Genomic DNA, 22252 nt, shown 5'->3' with positions numbered 1-22252 from the left:
GTCCAGGCACAGAAAATAGAAAGAATCACAAAGTCTGTCAAGTTAAATGAAAACCACAACAAGGTCAGCCGTATAGAATCCCAGAAATGATTTCCAAAGACATAAAAGTCTATCAGGAAAGGCTCTGAAAGAAATTAAGGCATTGTGGGATAGAGGAAAATCATTATATAAATAACCTATTCAAAGAGCAGGAATAAATAGGCAGTGCTCCCACTTGCGGGAGGTCTCTCTTCTACCCTCATTTCCTCAGGGGTTTGTTCTTGAACTTGTTGTTGAACCTATTTATAAGTGAGCTAGAAATGGAGCTATAGGGTGAGAGGATTTAGTGAAGGCACGAAATTATTAGGCATAGTTGGAGGGATGCCTTAAATCTCCTCAGTCTGGGCAAGTATTATGGTGAAATGTTTACAGATGCTTGCACTCATCTTCTATTCTTTGAAAGACGTGGTGAAAGCCCAATAAATAAAGACAATAAATGAGAGAAGGGAGGGAGATGAAGGTCAAAGAACCAGAAATAGGGAACCAATGGAGGGCGCACCCCCATCAGCTCCTGAGAGCATCCTCATGCCCACTGGTGTTAGTAGGCCTAACAACAGAAGGGAATGGAAATAGGCCTTGTAATCACTAGGATCCTACCCCCACCTTGCTCCCTCCAACAAACTTCCTCTTTCTGATGCTGTGGATGGTGGGGGAAGCTGGTAAGGAAGTCCCATGACTCAGTGGGACCTCGGATGGGGAAGGTGTAAACAAAAATTGGCAGAAGAGATTCTGCAGGAGCCAGAAGAGGCTGCAATTGATCCTGCAATTGATCTGGTGACTGGTTGGTCCTTAGTAGCCACACAAGGGCCAGGGGACCCTCTGTACCCTTCTAGTTGTAAGAAGTGACACTAGTGTGCGTGTCCAGAAGATGTATGCGCAAGGGAAGGGTGAGATGAGAACATCAGTGCAAAGAAATATTTCCATAGCATGATTTGCAGACTGACCATCTGGATGTTACAGCCCTGCAAAAACAGAGCATTGGCAGGGAGTGGTAAGGAGATGCAAAGTCTAAGAAGGATCCCCACAGGGCTGGAGATGTAGGGGTACTATTCTTGCACAAGATTCACTAGAGACAGCAAGGGATAACCTGCTCTTTATCTCCTGGAGAAGGCAACACAGACCACGCCATGAGGAGAGTGAGCTGCAAATCTGCACTCAAAACCTGCAAAGTATGGTCCCAGGTGTCCCCAGTCATGGTAATGCCAGCTCCATCCGGTAAACTGGACATAAAAGAAGAACTAGAGATTCTGAATGACATTCCAGCATGAGCTTTCATCAGATGTTGGGAGTGCAGTGTCAATGTAGCATCTTGACCTGCTTGGCCACTCTTAGATCTCAATGGCTGCTGCTGGAAACAAAGCGATGGAGTAGATAGATCTTTAGTACAGCCTTTCCTGAGTTCTTACAGCGCTATGTACAAACATGGGATAAATCCTTGCTCCTGATTGCTTAAATGCAGTTTCTAAGCTCCCAGGACAACATTTTCTAAAATGGCTTCTTATTTTGGAAACTTCCATTTTGAGTCACATTTCAAGTTCTACATGAATATACTTAACCACGGCTTTGACAAACAGGGCTGGTACATCTCAAACTGCACATCCTAATGTCCAGACATTTCAGAGAAAGGGTCATTTGTGTACAATAAATTTGGTGTTTTTTATTAAATTGGCAGCAGAAGGGAGTCTGTAGGGCAAGGCTCTGAGATGTATAGTAGGTCACATTTGCAGTGTCAGTCTCTTGGTATTCCTGGATGGCCACTGATTTAACTCTGAACCAACATCTGCCATGAAAGGGTAAGGAAGAGAACTTTGTCCTTAAACTCTTGATGACTCCAGTTAATGAGTAATCCACATACCTCTCATCTACAATCTGGAAACCGTCAGTTGCTTTTAATCGTTGATGTGGTGAGCATCAAGGTCCTAGTATGACAGGAAAGGAAATGCAATGACTGCAGCTCTGCTGGGCCCCTCAAAATATATGACTGTGCACTTGGTGCTGTGGGATCTTCTGTGACTGTTCGTTCAACTGACAGTGCCTACGATCTGACACGACACATAATACGTTATTTAAGAAACAGTTGTCTACAGGAACATAAAACAAAAGCCTCATTGCTTTTATCAGTTGATCTGATACAGGCAGTTTTTATTGCTGCACAGGAGGCTGATAAAGTAAATAAATAAATAGATAAGAAAAAACTTTTTCTGTGCTCCTAAAATCATAGGCATAAATCACACGGATGAACCTAATCCAAGCAGAAGCCTGAACACAGTGGAAAAGTGTAGTTTTAACTATCATTTCCTAATACAGAAAAATCTGTGCCATGCCAGAATTACTGTTTTGTCAACTCTGTCTTAACTTTTGGTGCTTTATTGTGGAGAGCTCATCACTACGAAGAAATAAGCTTTTTATTTGTTTATTTATTTATTTTAAATTTATTTATTTTTAAATCCAACATATTCTCCTCTTAGAAAGAATACTACATGCCTTTTGATGAATACCAGACCTCAAGAGCAAATATATGAAAGAAGAAGGAATCCAAGGTGTCTTTGACAACTGCACGAGGGAATAAGTAATCTGCTACCTGAATATCTAAGGGTGCTGGTAGTGACCTGCTTCAATGGAAAAGGACGTGATTCCATGTGCAGCGATCTCAAAACTCTTCCAATACTGGGAGAATACATAGTGTTGTTTTTATAACCTTCTCCCATGAATCCATCCTATATGCATGTGCTTCTAGCCTCATCTTCCGCAGGGAATGAAATTTCCGTGATCATGCCATCTAGCTCTACCAGACGGCATGCACTGAGCCTGCTTTCTATCAATGTGGCAGAGGGATAGGGGCTGAGGGAGAACTAAGTGCCTCTGAGATCTGTGAAAATCAGCAGTGGGATCGAAGGCAGAGGCCCCACACAGGTGGCCTTACTGGAAGAGAGCTGGGCAGAGCTTGGCTGCTCCAAATGCTGCATGCTAGTGTCAGTCACCACATATGCTGCTCTGGCCTCTCTTGCTCCATGAGGCAGAAGGCTTATGGTTGTTGCAGTCAACAATACGGACAAAGGAGGAGAGCAGGACACGTCCACCTCTGTTCCAAAGAACAGTGTGTTTCATGATAAACTTCAGTTACTCGCATTGCTGTGTGGCTCCTGTGGTTTCTAAAGGGCCCTGCAAAGAGGCAGATCCATCTCTCACACCAAGGCAGACTAACAGTCACAGCCTCCTCCTCACTCCCACCCCTAGCGCTGTCCTGCTGACCTCCCTTTGCATCCACTCAGGAGCAGCAGATGAAAACTCAGAGCAGCTTCCAGGATTCTGGAGATAAGAAATAGGCTTATTCTTTGAAACCATATGAAAAATCCACCAAGAGTTGGATGGAAAGTACAGCCTAGTGCAGAGTTTCCCTAGAGAAAATCCCAACCAGGGAAAGTTTAGAAGCAGATTTCCCTCCCCTAGCAAAGGGAGTTTCAGTTTCCTTTTTTTCATATCTTGCTTTCTTGCTTAACATGTTTTGCTGCGGAAGAGCAGCTGAGCTTGCAAATACTTTTGGAGGAAAAGGGCTGTTTTCCTTGAAGCAGTGCCTGTCCTAGAGGGAAAAACCACGTGCTTGAAGCGTGTCAGCTCCTGTGTGTAAACTAAGCGAGAAGGAATGCTTTTTAACATCCCCTTGGCAAGTGTGAACACTGTTCACATTTCCCAAACCAAGCTGAAGCCTGCCCCTTTATGCAGACTTATTTTCACACTTCTCTGAAGGGAAACCAATGACCTCAGACCTAAGTGTGCTTCAGCCTCCTCTTGCCTCTATTTGGTCAGCCCATTTGGGGAAAGATTTCTGTGGGCTGGCCCACAGCTGGGCTAGTCAGTTACTCTGTGTTTGTCACTGTAGGTTTCCTTGCAAGCCAAGGGAGGTTTTTGAGGGGTAAATGAGCAGCTCTGTGGGATCCATAGACACGTGGATGAAAGCTGAGCAACTGCCTCAGACGCACCCTCCTTGGAATGCCTGACTTGTGGGGACAAGAGAGCTATCATTTCAATGAAGAACAGATGGGAAATATATTAGTTGGAGCCCTCATTTGTCCAAGATTTCCTTCAGCAAAATGTGCTTGCTTCTATCTTCTCTGCAAGGACTCTATCATCTCACAAAGGAGGAAGCAGCAAGAGTTCATATTTTCTCTCCCCTAGAGAGAATCACTGGGATTTACTTTTTACTGGTACCTACCTTCTAGGTAATGGATTTGGGTATTTGAAACAAGAAAAGAGAAAAATAAAGCTCAGATCCTTTTAAATTTATTATGTCTGTCAATGAAGATCAAAGCAAAAAGCTTTAAAAATAGGTAGGCTCTTTCAACAACGAGGTTCCTGGTGAAATTGCTGCCTGACTTCCTTCACAACACAGACCGGAGTTTCCAAGGGCATTACCCACCCACTGAGCTTGCTGGGCTGAGATGGACTTTCATGTGCTGAGGTACTGCCAAACTGACTGATCCTCTCATAGATTTTTCAAGGTGGTTTGGCTGTATACTGCCCAGCCTGGTGTGTCCTCAAGAAACCTGTTTTTTTGAAAGGGGCTAACTGTACACCCTCTACCCATCAAAACTCAAAATGTTCCTAAATGACTTCTGTCCATCTTGAACTTGGTAGCCTAAAGGCAATGGCCACATCTGCTTTCCAAAAATAACACGTCAGCAACTTTCATAGTTTCATGATTTGTAAATGCTTACGTGATTGACCTCAGACTTCCTCAAAAATTCTCCAGGGGGAAACAGCTCTCACATATCACAAGGAAAGGAGTTTTTTTTGTTTTGGTTTGCTTTGATTTTGTTATTTTTTTTTTAGACATCTAAAGGGGATGTCCAAATGGTTCCTCTGCTGGGAGCTGCCTTCATTTGTTTGATGGGGAAATTTTCCAGCATATCATTTAGTACAATTATGTCATTCTAGTTGCACTTGCTTGTTTCGAATGACAAAAAGCGCTGAGAAGGGACGCTTCTTCTAGATCATGAGCATGTGGAGCCACACGTGCAGCATAGTATAGGATAGTTCAGATTGTGCAGCCATGCTGTACATTCCTCTTAGCCCTCAGCCAAGTCACAGAGTCTTCCTCATGTTACCACCTGAAGCTTTAAATGTGTTTTCAGAAATATCACTGAGTTTGGCCAAGCTTTTTCTTCACAGGCACTATGTTATCAGAAATAGCAAGGAAAAAGAGAAAGCTGAGAGGGGATTTCAAGAGTCTGACAAAACCCTTTACCTGACATTTTGTCAGACGAGGGAGATTATTTCAGCACCTGTTCTGGTGCCCTTCATGCTGGCCCACAGCGCCCCAATATTGTCTCTATAACAGGGTCCACCATCCGGCGTGCAGGAAGACCAAGACCAACCAACGGGCAGTTGGAAAAATAGGAGTGACCTGAACAGATTCACTGGGAGGAGCTCTGGCTCCTGCACGTAGGGATTTTCCCTGTGACGCAGTGAACTTCAGAATAAGTCTGGCTTGGGGATTCCCCTGTCTGCCTCCAGAAATATCACTGTAGAAGCAGTAGCTGTTTCACTCTGCTCTCACCGCCCTTCCTGCAAAGAGGCACACGCTGCTGCTGCTACTGCTGCTGCTGCCCTGTGATTTAAGTCGGCATGTCTTTGATAGCCTCTGCTCGGCTCTTCATCCTGTGCAACGGTGAGTGGGAAACCTTGCATTTTTCCTTCTGGTCTTCCACTTATTTTGTGGTGATATGTTTTGGGAAGCCCAGATGCCTCCTCAATTTAAATTTAAAACCAATGTGTGTCTGTGCTTTGCAGTCTGGTGCTCGATCCATGGGGCTTCTGTGGCTGTGCCAGATGTTGCTGTGAGATGTGCTGAAGAAGTGCTGCTGCCTTGTAACGCTCACTGGGACTCCACAGCCACCTACCAGACCGTGTCTTGGTATAAAGTAAGAAAAAGTTAAAGTTTCTTGAGCAGTCTGCCTTGCTTTCCTACCTGATCCTGGCTTGTCTTGTTCTTGTACGGGTTATTTTATGAGGAAGCATCCTCCTGCAGCGTGGCAGAGAGAAGGCAGCAATGAAAGTGTTTGGGCTGATCAGGGAATGTGGGCATTTTTCATGTCGTAGACAGATTTTCTGAGCATGATCTTTGTATTGCTCTTGGTCTCCTTTTCTGTTTAACTGTTGGTAGCCTCCAGGGATCAAAATTCAGAGGATGCCCTGTGTATAACTTGCCAAATACCACTCCAAGATTTCCAGCCTTTTTGGGATTCTCCTTTAAAACAAAAACTCATATTTAAACCTTGCAGCATAAATTATGTTGCTTCTTGCTTATTCTCGCTGGACAAGTAGGGGTGGACTTTTTCTCTGAAACAGAAAAGCTAAAAAAACACCTTTATTACTTAAATTAATTTCTGTACTTTAAAAAGCTTTTGACTAGAGGATGAGAATAAAAGGGGGACAGGTAGATGAAGAGCTAGAAAATTCTGAATTATCTCCTTGCAGTCCTAGAAAAAATCCCATGTTGGTTGCCCTGGTTCAGAATTCCCATCTCTAAAGCAGCACAATCCTCATCACCACCTACTGGCAGGATGGCTCCAGAGATCAATCTGCTAATGAAGAAAAAGTACCAGTCAGCCTTTAAAGCTGAAATTGCTCACAGCAAGAGAGGCAGAATTGTCCAGTGGCTGGAGAACTAGTCACCGACTTGCTCTACGGCACCATGTATATGTGTCTTGGCCTATAGCTTCAGTCTACAGCTTGAGGCAAATTATTAGAAAAATAGGAGGCTAAGCTCTTTTGAATGGCTTACTCCCAGCCATGCCCTCCGTAGGCTAGTTGCCCTCGTTATGTGATTGCCCGCTTAGTCAACTTACTAGAACAGTAGAAAATCAGCCTAGGAATGAAAATCACGTGGACTACAGAGATGAAATGGGAGCCTGCCCTTGAAGAAGCAAAAATAGGGAGCATCAAGGACAGGAGAGCAAGAGACCTCTCTTTGGTGGACCCAAACTGTTATTTTCTCTCTGCCAGAAGGTGAAAACAGAGCCCTTGGTTTCCTCAGTTCAGCTAGATATAGTTTTTAAAATTTTCCACCTGGTTACCAATCAGGCAATGTTACAACACTGGGATATTGAGATTGGCACATGCATCCACATGAGGAAAACGCAGCACCAAACCTAGTAAGTGTTACTCTCAGCAGGAAAAAATAACGTTGCCTTTGCACTGAAGAAACACAGTACTTGTTCCTCCCGTGGGGCTAGCTAAATAGGCGACAGCGAGAAGAGCTCTTTGCTGCTCCATGCCACGCAGTGTGGCCATGCCATGGGTACCCAAGTACGTGTGCCTGTTGCATCCAGCTGCTCTGGGCACCTCTGTGCTCTCCCTGCATTTGTTTGCTGCTCTCCTCATCCAAGACCCTTCCAAGAGAGAGTAAAGGAATAATGGAGTACAACTAGGCTTCCCGGCATGGAATTAATCTGTTATTTAAAAAACAACTCCTGAAGGGTAATCAATAAACACCACGCATATCCCCAGAAGGCTAATTAAAAAGTAATTCCAACAAATGGTATGAAATTTCAGACTGTAAAGTTCCAACAGCCATTAGGCTACATCTTTTGCGTAAGGTCACTTTGAACTGTGCAGTAAATGCAAGCAATTAACCTCTGCTTCTGCTGCTTTAAAAATTACAGTGACAACGTTACAGCACTGTGTTTGCAGCAGGTCAAGTGCTCAGCAAACAAATCCCCCCTCCCCACTGCATATTCTGAACAAGGAAAGGTCACGTTTGTACCCTTTGATCTGCTTGAAAAAAAGAAAAGATTCTATTTAAAAATATCTGCCTTTTCAGTTCTGTATGGAGAAATAATTGCTTAACGGACTGTTTGAGTGTCAAAATCCAACTGCTTATAATAAGGTAGTATCAGATTCAGCAATTCCTTTGCTTGAGCTAATGACTTATACTGTAAATAGGTGTGCATGTACTTAACCTCTCATAGGAGTAGTGTCCTTGGAGCCAACTGGCTTATTTACATTTATAAAGTCAAGAGTCTAAGTAATTCTGTGCAGGATCAGAACCAAAATCAGTCTGAAGAAACAGAGTGAGAAGTCATATTACAAAATAAGCATAAACCTTATACACTTAAAGATTTACAACCTTATAGATTTAATATTGATAATCTCATTTTTCAAAGGAAAAGCCACTAAATAGTAATAATAGTAATAATAATATCCACTAAATATTTAGTAATAATAATTGCTAGTAATAATTATTTTAGTAATAACAATTACTAAATATTTATAGTAATTATCATAAATATTTTCTGATGTACTTTAGTCTAATTTCTAATGAACCTAAAGGAATTCAGTGCAATTCTACTCAGAAATCCATTCAACTGCCAGTGGTTTCAACATATTCATGATTTAGAAAGGAAAGGAGCAGAGGAAATTATTTCATGACTAGAAACAGTTCTTTTGCCTGACATGAATTTGTACAGTGTGTCCTCAGCTATTAAAAAAAAAAAAAGAAAGGAAAGGAAAGGAAAAGGACAGGAAGAGAGAAAGAAAAAGGTTGTGTGATTGAATCATAGGGCTTTTCCACCTGGGCTTGCCTGGTATGTCACATGCAGTTCCTTTACAGTTATTCTTTGATTGGGTAGGGAATTTTTGTGTTTTTGTTTTTCCTGTGTAAAGCAAAGAGTTCACTCACATGTGCTCACAATTTATGTCTGTTCAAAGTTAAAACTGGTATGTCTACATGACACTATATAGGAACCATATGGATGTACCTTCAGCACTAATCGAATGTGAAAGTGGTTTTGTGCTGCAAAATATGCCTGCTGGGTGATTTCAGCTCAGTTGTGATTCATTATAGGTTGGCTATCAGGCATTGCCAGAATTCTAGGTATTTTATTCTGGAAAATAAATATCTGGTGGCTGTATATGTTTTTCAGATCAATGATCTCCTTATCAGTCAGAACTTTCAACTTGGCCTTTATTCTTGGTAAAACCTTAAACAAAACCAGTTTTATAATCATCTTACCCTTGGGAAAAAAACAAAGTTAATGTTACTACATTCCACTTTTACATTGACATCAACCTTGGATCTGAACCGTTTTGATTAAAATAAGAAGAAAAAGTTGCTTTTATGGCAAAAGTGGGTTATATTGGCAATATGATACTGAAAGCAGGGGACATGAGTTAATAAGTGCTTGATCTCATGTGTGAATGATAAAATTCAGTTTTAATTGATTAGGTGGGTTGAAGTCCTGCAGCAAAGGTGAACATCCTTTGTATAGTGGCAGGATCATGTAATGGTATCTAGTTTTCAATGCTGTCACTAAACAACAGCCAGCTATGAGATGTGCCCCTCCTGCTACCTTCCCTTTAGTTCTCTGGGAAAGTGTCATAGGATCATAGACTCCTTAAGGTTGGACGGGACCTCTGGAGATCATCTAGTCCAACCCCTCTGCTCACGCAGGGTCACCCAGAGCATGTGACACAGGGCTGCATCCAAGTGGGTTTTGAAGATCTCCAGAGAAGGAGACTCCACAACCTCTCTGGGCAGCCTGTTCCAGGGCTCTGTCATCCTCACTGTCAAGAAGTGTTTCCTCAAGTTTCTGTGGAACTTTTGGGGCGTCAGCTTGTGGCCGTTTCCTCTAGTCCTGTCGCTGGCCACCACTGAAAAGAGGCCACCCCCTCCTCCTCACTGCCTCCCTTGAGGTATTTATAGACACTGATCAGACTTCTTCGTTCAGGGCCTCCTGCTCACCCTGGTGCCACCAGGACCCCCGGGGCCTTCTCTGCCCAGCTGCTCTGCAGCCACTTGGTCCCAGCCCAGCCTGGTGCCCGGGACTGCTTGTTCCTTCCCAGGGCCAGGCTGGGCCCTGCCCTGCCTTCAGCCTCACGAGGGTCAGCATTGCCTCTCGTTGTCATGAAGGTGATGGAAAAAAAACAGAAATAGCCTTCAGGGTGACTTCGAAAAAAGCCCGTCACAAACGTGTGACAATAAAAATAAGCTCCCATTTCTTTTGTTGCTCACATTTCTTGACAGAGAGTTTTATGCAGGCAGGTGGATGGATGCTGCCTCCTTGCAGCTCCCTGTTTCACAGCAAATATCTTGCAAATATCTTGGCAAAAACAAATCCCCTTTTATGCAAACAGATTCACTAATAAATATTCCCAGTGGTCTCCACGTGATTCACAATGGACATTCTGAATATTTAGAGGCATTAAGAGAAAAAAAATGGAATCAGGGAAAGACCAACTCCCTTTCCTCAGTCCTGGCAGTTAGTGAGAGCCAGCGGGCGGCAGCTCAGCTGACACCGGCACAGAAGGAAAAATGAAACACAAACAATTTGAGGCAGAAAACGTTTTGTGGCTGATTAAAGGAGAGGATGGTCCCTGCACAGGTGGATTGCTGCCACCGACAGTGCTCCGAATCGATATCCTCTAAGCTGGTGTGGAATTAATTAGGTAAAGTCCCCAGCACTTACCTTGTGCTGCGCTGTTACCTGGAGGAGCCTTGGCATGAATTAGCACTGGATTATCACAGGAACTTGGGCTGCGAAATGATCTGCCTAGTGAGAGCCTGCCAAGTAATTCACAGGAGACAGCAAACAAAGTGCCATTTTGGTAATTTTAAGTAGGTCTGGGGGGGGAAAAAAAAAGAGTTAGCTTGAACAGTATAGTTAAGAGGCCGAATGATGACCTGCCTGAACATTTTGTGGATGTTATTTTAAGCAGCGGGGGTATGGGGACACACTGTGCAAATTGGTTCAGATGTTTTCCTGCTCCTCAAGTAATTTAGAAAGGGAGGGTTTGAGGTTTTATGCTAAGAGATAAGATTGCCCTGGAAAAGGTTTGGTTTGGAGCATCAGGGAAAGATTGCCTCAATCTCAGAGCAGGGATGGGTGCATTGCATGTGCAGAGGCTGGAAAAATGCCACCAGATGTCTCTGCAGCCTAAAAAATGTAGGGAAGACACTGGGCACACAAGCAGCACTGAGAACTGCCTTTGCTCCTCTTTAAGAGGAAAACCAGCAAAAGCGAGAGGAGGGACAACCCACAACCAAAATCATGAACTGTCTCTCCTTCCCCAGGGCAAAGGTTTGAGATCCCCATGTGGTCACTACTGGTTTCTCCCCAGCGGACAGAGTCAGATTAGGCCACAAATTAACTTTTCCTGCTGCTTTGGAGAAATGTGTGGTTCACGTGGCCTCATGGACAACACTTTGGACTACACAGAGCATGAGCCCTTCTGACCTGCTTGTCTCACAGTCCTTGGCAGGCCTAGTTATAGGCACCTTATATATAGGTTAACTGAGCACCTTAAGATGATTAGAGGCAATTAGCTATCCTGTATCTCAACACCCTCTTAAAATAGAGAAGCCAAACCATTAAGCAAGAATCTCCCTGGAAATGTGCGTATTATGGGGCATAAGTTGCATGGATTTAGCTTTTTTTTCTCCCTTACATTGAGAGTGGAGCTTGCAACTGCATAAGTAAATCATAGAATCATAGAATGCCGAAGGTTGGAAGGGACCTCAGAGGTCATCGAGTCCAACCCTCCCTGCTCACACAGGGTCACCTAGAGCACGTGGCACAGGGCTACATCCAAGCGGGTTTTAAAGATCTCCAAAGAAGGAGACTCCACAACCTCTCTGGGCAGCCTGTTCCAGTGCTTTGTCACCCNGTTCCAGTGCTTTGTCACCCTCACAGTGAAGAAATGCTTCCTTAAGTTCCTGTGGAACTTCCGATGCTTCAGTTTGAAGCCATTTCCTCTAGTCCCATCGCTGGCCACCACTGAAAAGAGGCCGGCCTCCTCCTCCTCACTGCCTCCCTTGAGGTATTTATAGACACTGATCAGGTTCCCCCTCAGCCTCCTCTTCCCCAGGCTGAACAGACCCAGCTCTCTCAGCCTTTGCTCATATGGCAGATGTTCCAGGCCCCTGATCATCCTCGTAGCCCTTAAGATCAAAATGTTTTCTGATTTCCAGGTCTCTGGCACAGGATAATAACATGGTTTGCCAGCACTTAAGAAAGCAATTGTTATTATTATTATTTTTCCAGTGGAATTTTGAGTCTCATTTTCTTGGGATAGATCAGGCCTGCAATCTGCGTTTTAGGGCAAAGTTAAGAGCAGCCAGACTGGTTCTCTTCAGTGCCCTGTGAGCAGCTTTGCAAGGAAGGGGATGGCAAAGGAGAGTTTCAAAGTTAGATCTGAGGGAGGCCAACTCTATTCATTTAGCTGCTGTTGACTCACCTGTAACCAGACCTGAATCTACCGTATTTGAATTCCTCTGCCTACCTCTCTGATATCATGCTTGGCCTTAAAATATCTAATCCCTGTAGCAAAATGAAGACCCTACAGGAGGAAAACCACTATATCTCTTGTTTCTGGATTGTGTATAATAAGGAAGAGAAGCTGGGGTGAAGAGGAATTAAGAGGAAGTAGGTGCTTTCTTCCCTACTGCTGTGTAAAGTGTGGAAAGCCCCAGGGAATTACTGCTCCATGCTTCAGTTGATGGACTAAAAAAGCCTTTCTGAGAAAGATTCTTCACAGTGATGAAAATCTTGTGGTTCAGTCTGATTCTCTTGTTCCTGAAAGGTTCCCAGCTTGCAGCTTATTTTACGCTGCTTTGGGACTGCAAAGGTAGCAAGGCGTGAAGGAACATAAGGCCCTTATTTCTCTCTGGCTTCCTAAGCATGCTTTCCTCATGCAAACCCACAAAAGGGAAACCAGGTCCTCCTAGACTTAATGTGAGAGAATGTTAATTTTAATAACTTAGAGTATGTTATACTCTGATGCAGTAGCTATATGGATACAAAATAAGCAACAACACGAAAACCCCAAAATATATCTATTAAAAAGCCCTGGCTTGCCTTTGTTATAAGTTTGGCTGAAAAGCTTGTCCTTGGACTGCATGGTCCAGCTCTGGCTCTGCTGGTCTGTAGAAAGATTGAATTCATTACTCAGAAGCTTTCATGGAGGGCATGCTGCCTTCAATCCCATGGAGCAACACTGATGAATAAGAATGGACATGGGCTAATTCAAACCTTTCTACCATCTTTCAAACCAAGTTAGTGATATGGCTCTTTTTTGCAGTGCCCAGCCAATTGTCATTTGCAATGCATCCTACCGCCCCGCAGCACAAACTGCCCTGGGAATATGCTACATTTCTCCAGGATCTGCTCAGCAATGCCAAGGAATGTAGCTGCTCTGGTTGCAATTAAGAAATTCAACACACAAGTGCTCCCAAAGTGCACCAAAACCTGCTTGTGACCTTCATGCAGCTCAGTCTGAAGGAATCGGAGCCATTTTTGCTCAGTGGTTCCAATAGTCAAAGGGAGGCAGAAAAATAACCATTCCTCAAGAGATGTGCTGTGGTTTCAGGGACCAGCTTCACAAGAGCTGGCACAGGGAAGTACAAATTCCCACAAGGACCTTTGGGCTGTGAGGTCGTTGGAAGGACTTTAGGACAATAAAGAGATTAACCTTTGGAGCCCAAACTGCTGCACCTTGGTGCATGTGCAGGTGTGGAGAGGTTTGATTTCCACCAAGGCCTCACAGAAAGGGCATGGGAGGCTACGAGGGAGCCTGGCCACTCACTGCCACCCTACCAGGTGCAGCTGGGGCTGCCACGGAGCAGCGAGAGAGCCTGATCCATCCCGGGTACTGTCTGTCTGTGTTTGCTCTGGAGAGCAAGCCCCTGCCACCTCACATTGCATCTTTACCAAGTACAGCAACCCTGTGTCCAGCTGAGGTGGGTTAAGAAGCCTCGTAGGATAATCCTGTAAGTGCATGTATGCATTTTTAAACCGAGAGGGTATTTAAGCAAAAAAAAAAAAAAAAAAAAAAAAAAAAAAAAAAGTAAATTATCTTGGCTGTGAGCATGAAAGCATTAGAAGCTTTTTTTTTTTTTTTTTCCTCTCCCCCTCCCAACTCCTCCTCTTTTCAGCCTCAAGCTGAGTTTAAAACCCTCTCCCCTAAACCTCAGGAGGACATCCTTGCTGCAGCCAAGAAATGTATTTGTGCTTTCCAGATGGCTGAACACGGTGAAGGAAGAGCGTGGAAAGTCCTGGATTTGGACGCTCCTTACGCGGACGAGCTCGGTGACTCCCTGGAGCTCGCCAACGACACGCTCTTCTCCCTGAGGATCAGGAATGCTTCGAGCCGCAGCAGCGGGACGTACAGGTGCACTGTGCGGGAGCCAAGCGGAGCACGCAATCTCAGTGGCACAGTCACGTTGAGAGTATCAGGTAGAGCAGAGACTCTCAGATCCTCGTTGCTTTGCATGGCATTTTGGGAAGCAAGCAGCTTTGAAATATTTTACAAATGCCAGAACAAGTGTAACACCTTTCTCTGTGTTTTAGGTTGCCCTGGAATACTAGGAGATGAGAAACTGAAAAAATACAAAACAGAGCTTTTGATGCTGACTTGCCTTGGGATTTTTTACTTACTGCTCATCTTTTTCACATGTGTAAGTAATTTATTTTCTCACAAACAAACAAACCAACAACAAAAAAATTGTTTTGTCTGCCAGTACCACCTTAACAAAACCGCTCAGAAATTGGTTTTCATATTTAATTTATGACCAAACATTCCCATACAGTGTTTTAAAAGCTAAAAGGAAACTCAGGTGCACAAGGAGCACAGGATGGAGTCCCAAAGAGATAAAACATCTTGCTAAACCTGAGCTAACTGAGAACAGACTGTTATTTTCCCTCTTCCCACTGCTCATTTCTGCTTCTATTTACTCCAAATGTAAATTCAGTTTAAGAGCATAGCAGCAGCTCCTAGGATTTCATTACTGGCAGCATTTGTCTGAGAAAGGCACTAGCTTGTGGGATCCCTGCTTCATTTATGACATTGCTTTGTGTGACAGTACAGTGCACAAATTCAAGTCCGCCTATTTTTTGCCTCCATTTCCTTACCTGTAAGATGGAGACAATTCCACCTTGGATGTGCTTTCTTTTGGCTACATTCACATTAAACAGATATGTAAAGATTCTTGGAAGAGAAATAATTTGCACCTCAAAAAGAACATTATAAGCAAAGGCAGTGCTAAGAATTTGGCAAGGCTAGTTACTCCTTTCTTTGAGTCAGCTTTGCAAGGACAGTGAACAGAAAAGAACAAGCACACAAACACCCCAGGAATGCAACAGCAATGTCAGTCCCTTCTCACAGGAGTTTTAGCTCTACGGTCTATTCTGGTAGTGTTAGGAAAGATGGGGAGGTATCTGAGGAACTTTGGCAGCAGAAGGGAAGCGGTAAACGACATTAGTGAAGCTACCCGCTCAAGCAGGAAAACCAAGATACTTTATCATGCCCTTGAGGTAATATGAGCCTTGGGGCTGCAATACAGTGCAATTCCAGCTGTATTTCCAACGTGTTGTTTTGTTCCTTCCTCCCTGTTCCTTTGGGATTGCTAAGAGGCAGAGCTACAGGTAGGCTTTATTAAAAACCAAACAAAAACAACCCCAAAGTGCTGGCTGGTCATTTTAAATCTTTTGCTGCCTTATATTGGCCTTATTGTTTTGATCATCAGCACATGAATCACAACTGTTGATTTGAGAATATCTAATTAGCTGCAGCTAAATGTATCTTTTCATGTATCTTCAGGGAGCAATTAAATTTATGCCTGTCTCTTTTTTAGATTGACAATTCTGCCAGTAATTTGTGCTGTTCAGACTAAAGTTTGACAAGATAAATCTTGTAGGAATTTGTTAGGATGAAAGTACGAAAGCAAGGATATCAGTCAAAGATAGATACCCCATTCTGCTCAGTGTGTCCTGAAAGAATCCCAGATCTCTAAAGAAATCTCTGCTTCTCATACATATAAAAAAGGTCTAGTTTTAGTTGTGTGGTTAAAAAAAGTTAAACCGTATACTGTAGAGAACCTAATTAAACAGAATTATATTTTCCTTACTCTTGGGTGAGAGTCCCGTCTCGGATATGAACGTAGCTTTCAGCAGAATTTAATATTGCCCTGATCTCACAAAGGAACCTTTTTACTTGACATGTCTGTTAAGTTCTAACCAGTCTCCTTGTCCTCTGTGTGCCTAATCCCCACTGAACTCAACACTGACATTGAGTTTAAGACTGGTGGCAGGACTGGGGCTTTGCTTTGACAACTTGATGACAGTATTTCAGACACTGGTTTGTACTGAAGGCAAGTGGAAGCAGACTTGCAAGAGGTTGATGCAAAGCCTGGTTATATGAAAAATTAATTATAAGTTTCCTTTTGTGGATTTTTTTTTATCCTGTAAAGCTCCTGCAATGTGCAAGAAATTGCAGCTTTTCCATTCGTTTTTCACTGGAAGCACCCAGTAATGGAAAAGACGTTGTAACTATGTTTAGGAAAAAGAAAATTAAAACTCTGTAGCTTTTAAAAATCACTTTTCAAAGCATCTCTTAATTTGAAAACTTCTATTCTGTTTTTTTCTTCCAGACATGTCTAAGAAAAGATAGTATGTCTCCCAATTATCATAAAAACAGAACGGATGTGAAACACATGCTCACCCTCATCAGTGCACGTGAGACGACAACTTTCCAGGATTTAAACAGTGACAGCACGTACAAGAATCAGCTTACTTCCATTTCGGTCTAAGCTGATGTCGTTGACGGCACTGGGGGCTCATCAGTAACCAAGACGGAGAGCTGAGTGGTATGGAGAGGAAATAAATGCTAATATATTGCCTCTTCAGGACAGCCTGATGGTATGGGCAATCTGTCAGTGATCTGCCTGAGCTGGACAAGTCTTCCAAAAGCTTTGGTGTGCACTACAGCAGCTCCCAGGTGTTCGATGGAGTGGAGACCACTGCAGCTATGCAGCCACATCACAGTGCTGTTACGAAGACGGAATCAACTTCATTTCACGTCTCTTGTTCTGAATGAGACTGGCTACTCCTGTGATGCAAAGGTCAGGTTACAGGGAGGCCACGACAGCGTAAAGACAAGGGATTAAGTTCCTCACTGAACTAATAGCTCTCATCTTTAGGAAAAAAAAAAAAAAAAGTAAGAAGGGAATAAAAGATATTCTGAAGCTCTTGCTGAACTGAATGGAACTTTTCATCTCTTCAGGAGAGGTAGCAATGGATTTCCACAATGGATCCATCAGTTATTTCCAAAGGCAGGAAATCTCTAAATAGGTCAATGGATAGGAAGCGGCAACAAAGTTGTTAACCTTAAGTCAACAGCAAAAGACTAAGAATGTGTTGCTAAGGACATGGAATTTTTTTTTTTTTTTTTTTTTTTTATGAACTATAAAACACAATGTATGTAATGCCTATATTAGTGCAGTTACACTAGAAATCAGCAAGGTCATGGCTTATAGGAAATCAACCATATGTATCTTAGGGAAATAGGAGATACAGCAACAGAAGATGAGGTGAGTGTGCATTTGCTTCTGGTGTTGACAGTGTACAGTCTATGTAAAATGAGGATAAGAATAAAAGCTAAACTGAAGCAAAAGGTACAAGGGAGGGAAGGCTTGTCCTCTTGGATCAAAGAGAGCAAGAGTCTGGAGCCTAAACACCAAGCCATTTCCCTTGCCAGGTTGCTGGTGCAGAAGTTGAAGCAAGAGGAGCCCAGAGTGATTGTGGATGTTTGTGCTGAGGACGGAGTAGCAGCATGAAAGGGTGCAATCACCTAAGAATACAGATGACGACTTTTTTCTTAAAAATAAAAAATAAAAAGAAGGAAGAAGAAATGAAATCCTTCAAAAGCTAAAGTGAGGCATGGGATTTTCCATGCAGTCTGGAATTCCCAGCCGTGTGAAGGAGGCTCTGTCCTCAATCCTTTAACTAATTTTGAAGTGCCAGTGGAGGAAAGGACCGTGCGTCAGTCAACAGGGCCTCTGCGAGCAAAACTGATGTCTACGCTGCTAGACTTCCAAAGGGCTGCTGTCCATATAAGACATATATGATATGTAACTTACTGAGGGCATGGTAGATTAAGGTCACATATGTTTTTTTATCCATGTAACATAATGGAAATAAAAATTCAGAGCTAATCTACCAGTAGTTTTTCCTATGTGCCACATATGACAAAATAAAATTTGAAATACTCCGTATTATTTGTGGATTATTTTACAACTAATATAGCTACATTATATAATGTAGAAGTCTGATCAAGTCTTTTCTGTGGGAGAGGACATAGAGGTACATATGCGTAACTGAGGAATGCATAATTTTATATATTACTAAAGAACTAAGAACATTTAACATTTTTTTTTTCCTCTCAGTGCTTTATCCTAAGCTCAAAGGACAGTTTAAGAGGTCTATTCCATACTGGGAAGTCAATGGAAATAGTAATGTTTGTTCTATCTGGTGCATCACCATGGATGAGTCATGTGTTTAGCCGGCAGGAACATGAACTAAATGTGCACATGCAGTAGCCATAACTGAGGTACTTTGAGTAAGATGAAGAGAGAAAGGGAAAATTCATTAGAAAGGGAGTGATAATTAATCATCAACAAAGGCTGAAACACATTCTAGATTATTTTGTCAGATGTACAAATAAGATCAGACCAGAAAGGATGGGATGAAAAAAAAGAGATTTTTCCAGATTGTCTCTCCATACAGAAGGTCGGCCTGAGACAGCAACACTAGGAGTCAAATTTCAATGTCAGATATTTCAGTCTTGTTGATTCCGGAGTTCTGTTTTAGACCCACTGTGCTGTAAGTGATTATGTTCAAGGCCACTTAAGTACATTAAGGAGTTGAGCTGTACTAAGCAGTAAGAAAACCTTATGCTGAGATGCTTGACCAACTCAAGAGCTGTTAAGAAACAGGCAATTTCATAGTGATGAAGGTAGCTACGCACCTAAGATTTCAAGAATGCAAACAAACTACCATATCACTGTAGGACAATAGTTAAGATTAACTAAAAATACTGTAAATGAGAACATGACAACTGAAAGAAAAGACTTAATATGTTAGAAGGACTTGAGCACTTCTGCCACGCCAAAAAAGTCTCAGATTTAAGATCCTACAGAAGAAGAGAGACATTTTTTCAGTAAAATGTCTTAGAAGAGATGCTGTTCTTTCTTTTCCCATTAATATGGACCTGTAGATCTAAATTGTGTATTTTAAAATTATTGCCCCAGCTAACCTGATGCACACATGGTAGAGCACATGCACCTTTTCTTAAGAATTCAGCGCTTCAATATTGGAGCGTATTTGTGTATTGCACAATCTAGAAGCTGTTTTAACTACACAGAATATATGGGACAGAAGCAAATTGAATTTTTTTTTTCACTACCACTCTTCTTAATATTGATTCCTGTAGTTCTGCAAGATATTACAATTGCATATGTATGTATTATAAAGTACAACTGCATTTTATAGTGCTTTCTCCTGGAACATCTTGAAGTGCTTTACAGTCAGGAATGCAGTTACTCTCAATGATCCCTGAGGTGGGAAATATCATAGATTTTATTTAGAAGATATAGATTAAGACAACCAGTAACCACAAAGCCCTCTGACAAAGGCTGGGTCAGAGCTAGAGAGATCACAGATTTCCTGGCTCTCCTACAGATGCTTTAACCTCAGAAACTTTTTTGTTAATATTTGCTACTTTTGTAACTTTTTTGATGGCATTTTTCCCCTGTAACCTGCATTTCTCTATTTTTATTCAAAAGCAATCCAAGAAGTACATAAAATTACATATACAGTTTGCATTTGCACACATTTCATTAAGGAACACACAGAGAGAAACAGTGTACCACAGCGGGAGATTACCCCCAAAGAGAAATCACACAGTAGTTGCACACTGCAGCTAAATGAATATCCAAAATGGCAATAAGGGAAAGCTAAAAGGCATAATCCACGAAATGCTGAGTGTATGAATTATAGCTCTTAGCTAAGCCTGATTTGTGTGACCAGCACTTACCCAGCAGATAACCCAGGCTGGCTGCAACCTTGACAGCACTGCTATTTTGTGTTAATGGCTGAGCAGTTCTCAACCTATTTCTCCTGGAAAGAGGAGCCACAAGTATGCTTATTTTCATAAAAAAAAAAAAAAAAAAAAAAGGATCATTCTTTGGTATATGCTTGAGAAAGCTACAGAATGTATGACTCCCTATGTGATGGCTGTCTTCTTTCCTTCCTCCTCCTACTGTTGATAACGCAAGATTGTTCTGAAGGGCATCAAGAACATTTCTTTGGTGCATGGGTTCCCTTACTCTCCCCTCTGGGTGTGAGGAGGGCAGTAGTGACTTGCAGATGGCATCTTGTCCACTGAGCAATTGCAAGTATTTAGTCACCTTCTCAACCGGTAAGTCTGTCCTTTGGAAACCAAAATTCATTTTCCTCATCTCTGTGTGTGAAGACAACAACTTGACATAAGTTGTACACATTGTTAGCAGCTACATATTTAAAAGTATATTGGAAATACTTCTCATCTTTTTAAGCAAATATCAGAAAAAAATTAACTCTTAATCATTTTTGGAACAGACTGCTGAGGAGGTTAAAGACCTACAAATAAACACAATATCAACTTTTTCTGTTTTACAATCTGTTCGTTCTTTATTTGCCTGCCAAGACCTATGTTTGCACTTCTCTGCTTTTTGCTGACTGCAGTTGATATTGCTTCTACATAACACTGTGGAAAGACTGCACTTAATTCTCTGGAGCGATCACGTAAATTCTGAAAAATCCACCAAGGGAAGGGGTGGTGGTGAGACTGACATGGATTGCGGCAAGGAGTGGTGAGTCCTTTTAGGACTTACTAAGCTCAAGGCGTACAAGTCTTCCCACCATTTCATGGAAAAGCTTACCACGTCCCAGCAGATAACTTATTACACTGCAAATAGGCTGTCTGGGCTAATTTTTAAAGTTTATTCTGTTACAAGTTTTCCACATTGGCTGATGACAGACATTGCAGCCAACGCTGAAAACCTCAGGGACAGATTGAAGTCAAGGCGTAATGATGACAAGAAAAGACAGGTCGTAAGGAAAGAGCACACTACACAATCCCAGCAAAAACATTGACTTTTCTCTCTTCAAATTCTTGTTATTTCTTTTGTGAAGGGAATAAAATCTTTTTTTTTTTTTTCAATATTTGCCTGAGCTACGTGAGAGGCAAGGATACTGGCAATATTTATACCATGATGCCTACATGAAGCTGAATGAAAGTTTATAATCAAGTTGTCTTTCAGGTGAGAAAACAGGAGGTTTCAACTGTAGACATTAATATTAAAGATGGCAGGGGTGGGGAGTGGACGGAAAGTCCTTGCAATCAGAGAAACTGGCTTAATAAAGCCTGGTAGGAAGAGAGAGAGGGGAGTTTCTGTCAATGCTAGGGATCTAGAGCAAGCACCTGCAACACAAATGTGTGGCAGTTTTCATCTGCTCCTCCCTGCTATTTTCATCCCAGGTGAATTCCAGCTAGTGCAAATTCACTCTCACTTCTCAGACTTGGCATCAGCACTGATTTAATCACATTCCTTTATGTGATGAGCTGGAAGTAGAGAGTTGTATGTGAGCTAGGACAAACCAACCCCTTTTCCATCAGCACCAGCTAGTCCCCCACTCCTGTGATGTGGTCTGCTGCTGTCTAGCAGGGCAGCCAAGCCCATGGGGCTATGTCTCATGTACCTCACACAGGTGGCATGCTGCCTACAATGCTGCTCAAATAACCTTACAGGTATGTACTGAGCACAAGAGCATAACAGCATCCAGGACCATAGGGATAGAAGCACAACCCGTAGATTGAGTCAGTTCCTCCACTCAGCACTCTAGATACTGTATCTAGTTCTAGTCACTGAATACAAGGACATAATAACCTGCACTTCAGCTCGCTGAAGACCTCAGATGGTCGGGGCTGAAACACTGGTCCTATGAGGAGAGGCTGAGGAATTAAGGTTTGTTCAGCCTGGAGAAGAGACAGCTCTGAGCGCACCTAACTGCAGACCCTCGGTGCCTACAAGGAGGTTATCAAGAAGACAACAGAGTCAAGTTTCTTCACATGCAGGAAGGATGAGAGGCAAGGGATATAAATTCAAAGCTTATGTGCCTTTCAGCTTGGGTGTAAGAAAAGCTTTCTGCCCTATGAGGACAGGCAAGCTGGAGAAGGTATGGTTCACAGAGACTGTGCGGTCTCCATCCTTGGAGGTTTTCAAGATCCAGCTGGACAAATCCCCGAGCAACTTGGTTTGATTCTGTAGCTGTCCCTGCCTTGGGCAGAAGGTTGTACTAGACACTCTCTCCCAAATCATTCTATGACCCTGTGAGGCTCA

General features: G+C 42.6%; 1 protein-coding gene across 1 annotated transcript; it reads left to right on the top strand.

The window, feature by feature from the left end:
• The first annotated feature begins 5640 nt into the window (after positions 1–5640).
• Positions 5641–16662, top strand: CD83 (CD83 molecule). The gene is made up of 5 exons (XM_026047041.1): positions 5641–5707; positions 5830–5960; positions 14054–14270; positions 14385–14491; positions 16463–16662. The coding sequence occupies exons 1-5, from the start codon at positions 5665–5667 to the stop codon at positions 16619–16621; spliced, it is 657 nt and encodes a 218-aa protein (XP_025902826.1). The 5' UTR covers positions 5641–5664; the 3' UTR covers positions 16622–16662.
• Positions 16663–22252: the final 5590 nt, after the last annotated feature.

The sequence above is a fragment of the Nothoprocta perdicaria genome, unplaced genomic scaffold, assembly GCF_003342845.1.
Source record: "Nothoprocta perdicaria isolate Ctin4 unplaced genomic scaffold, notPer1 scaffold_47, whole genome shotgun sequence".
Taxonomy (NCBI): Eukaryota; Metazoa; Chordata; class Aves; order Tinamiformes; family Tinamidae; genus Nothoprocta; species Nothoprocta perdicaria.
Note: the sequence above shows the minus strand (reverse complement) of the source record. Positions and strands in the feature narration are given on the sequence as shown.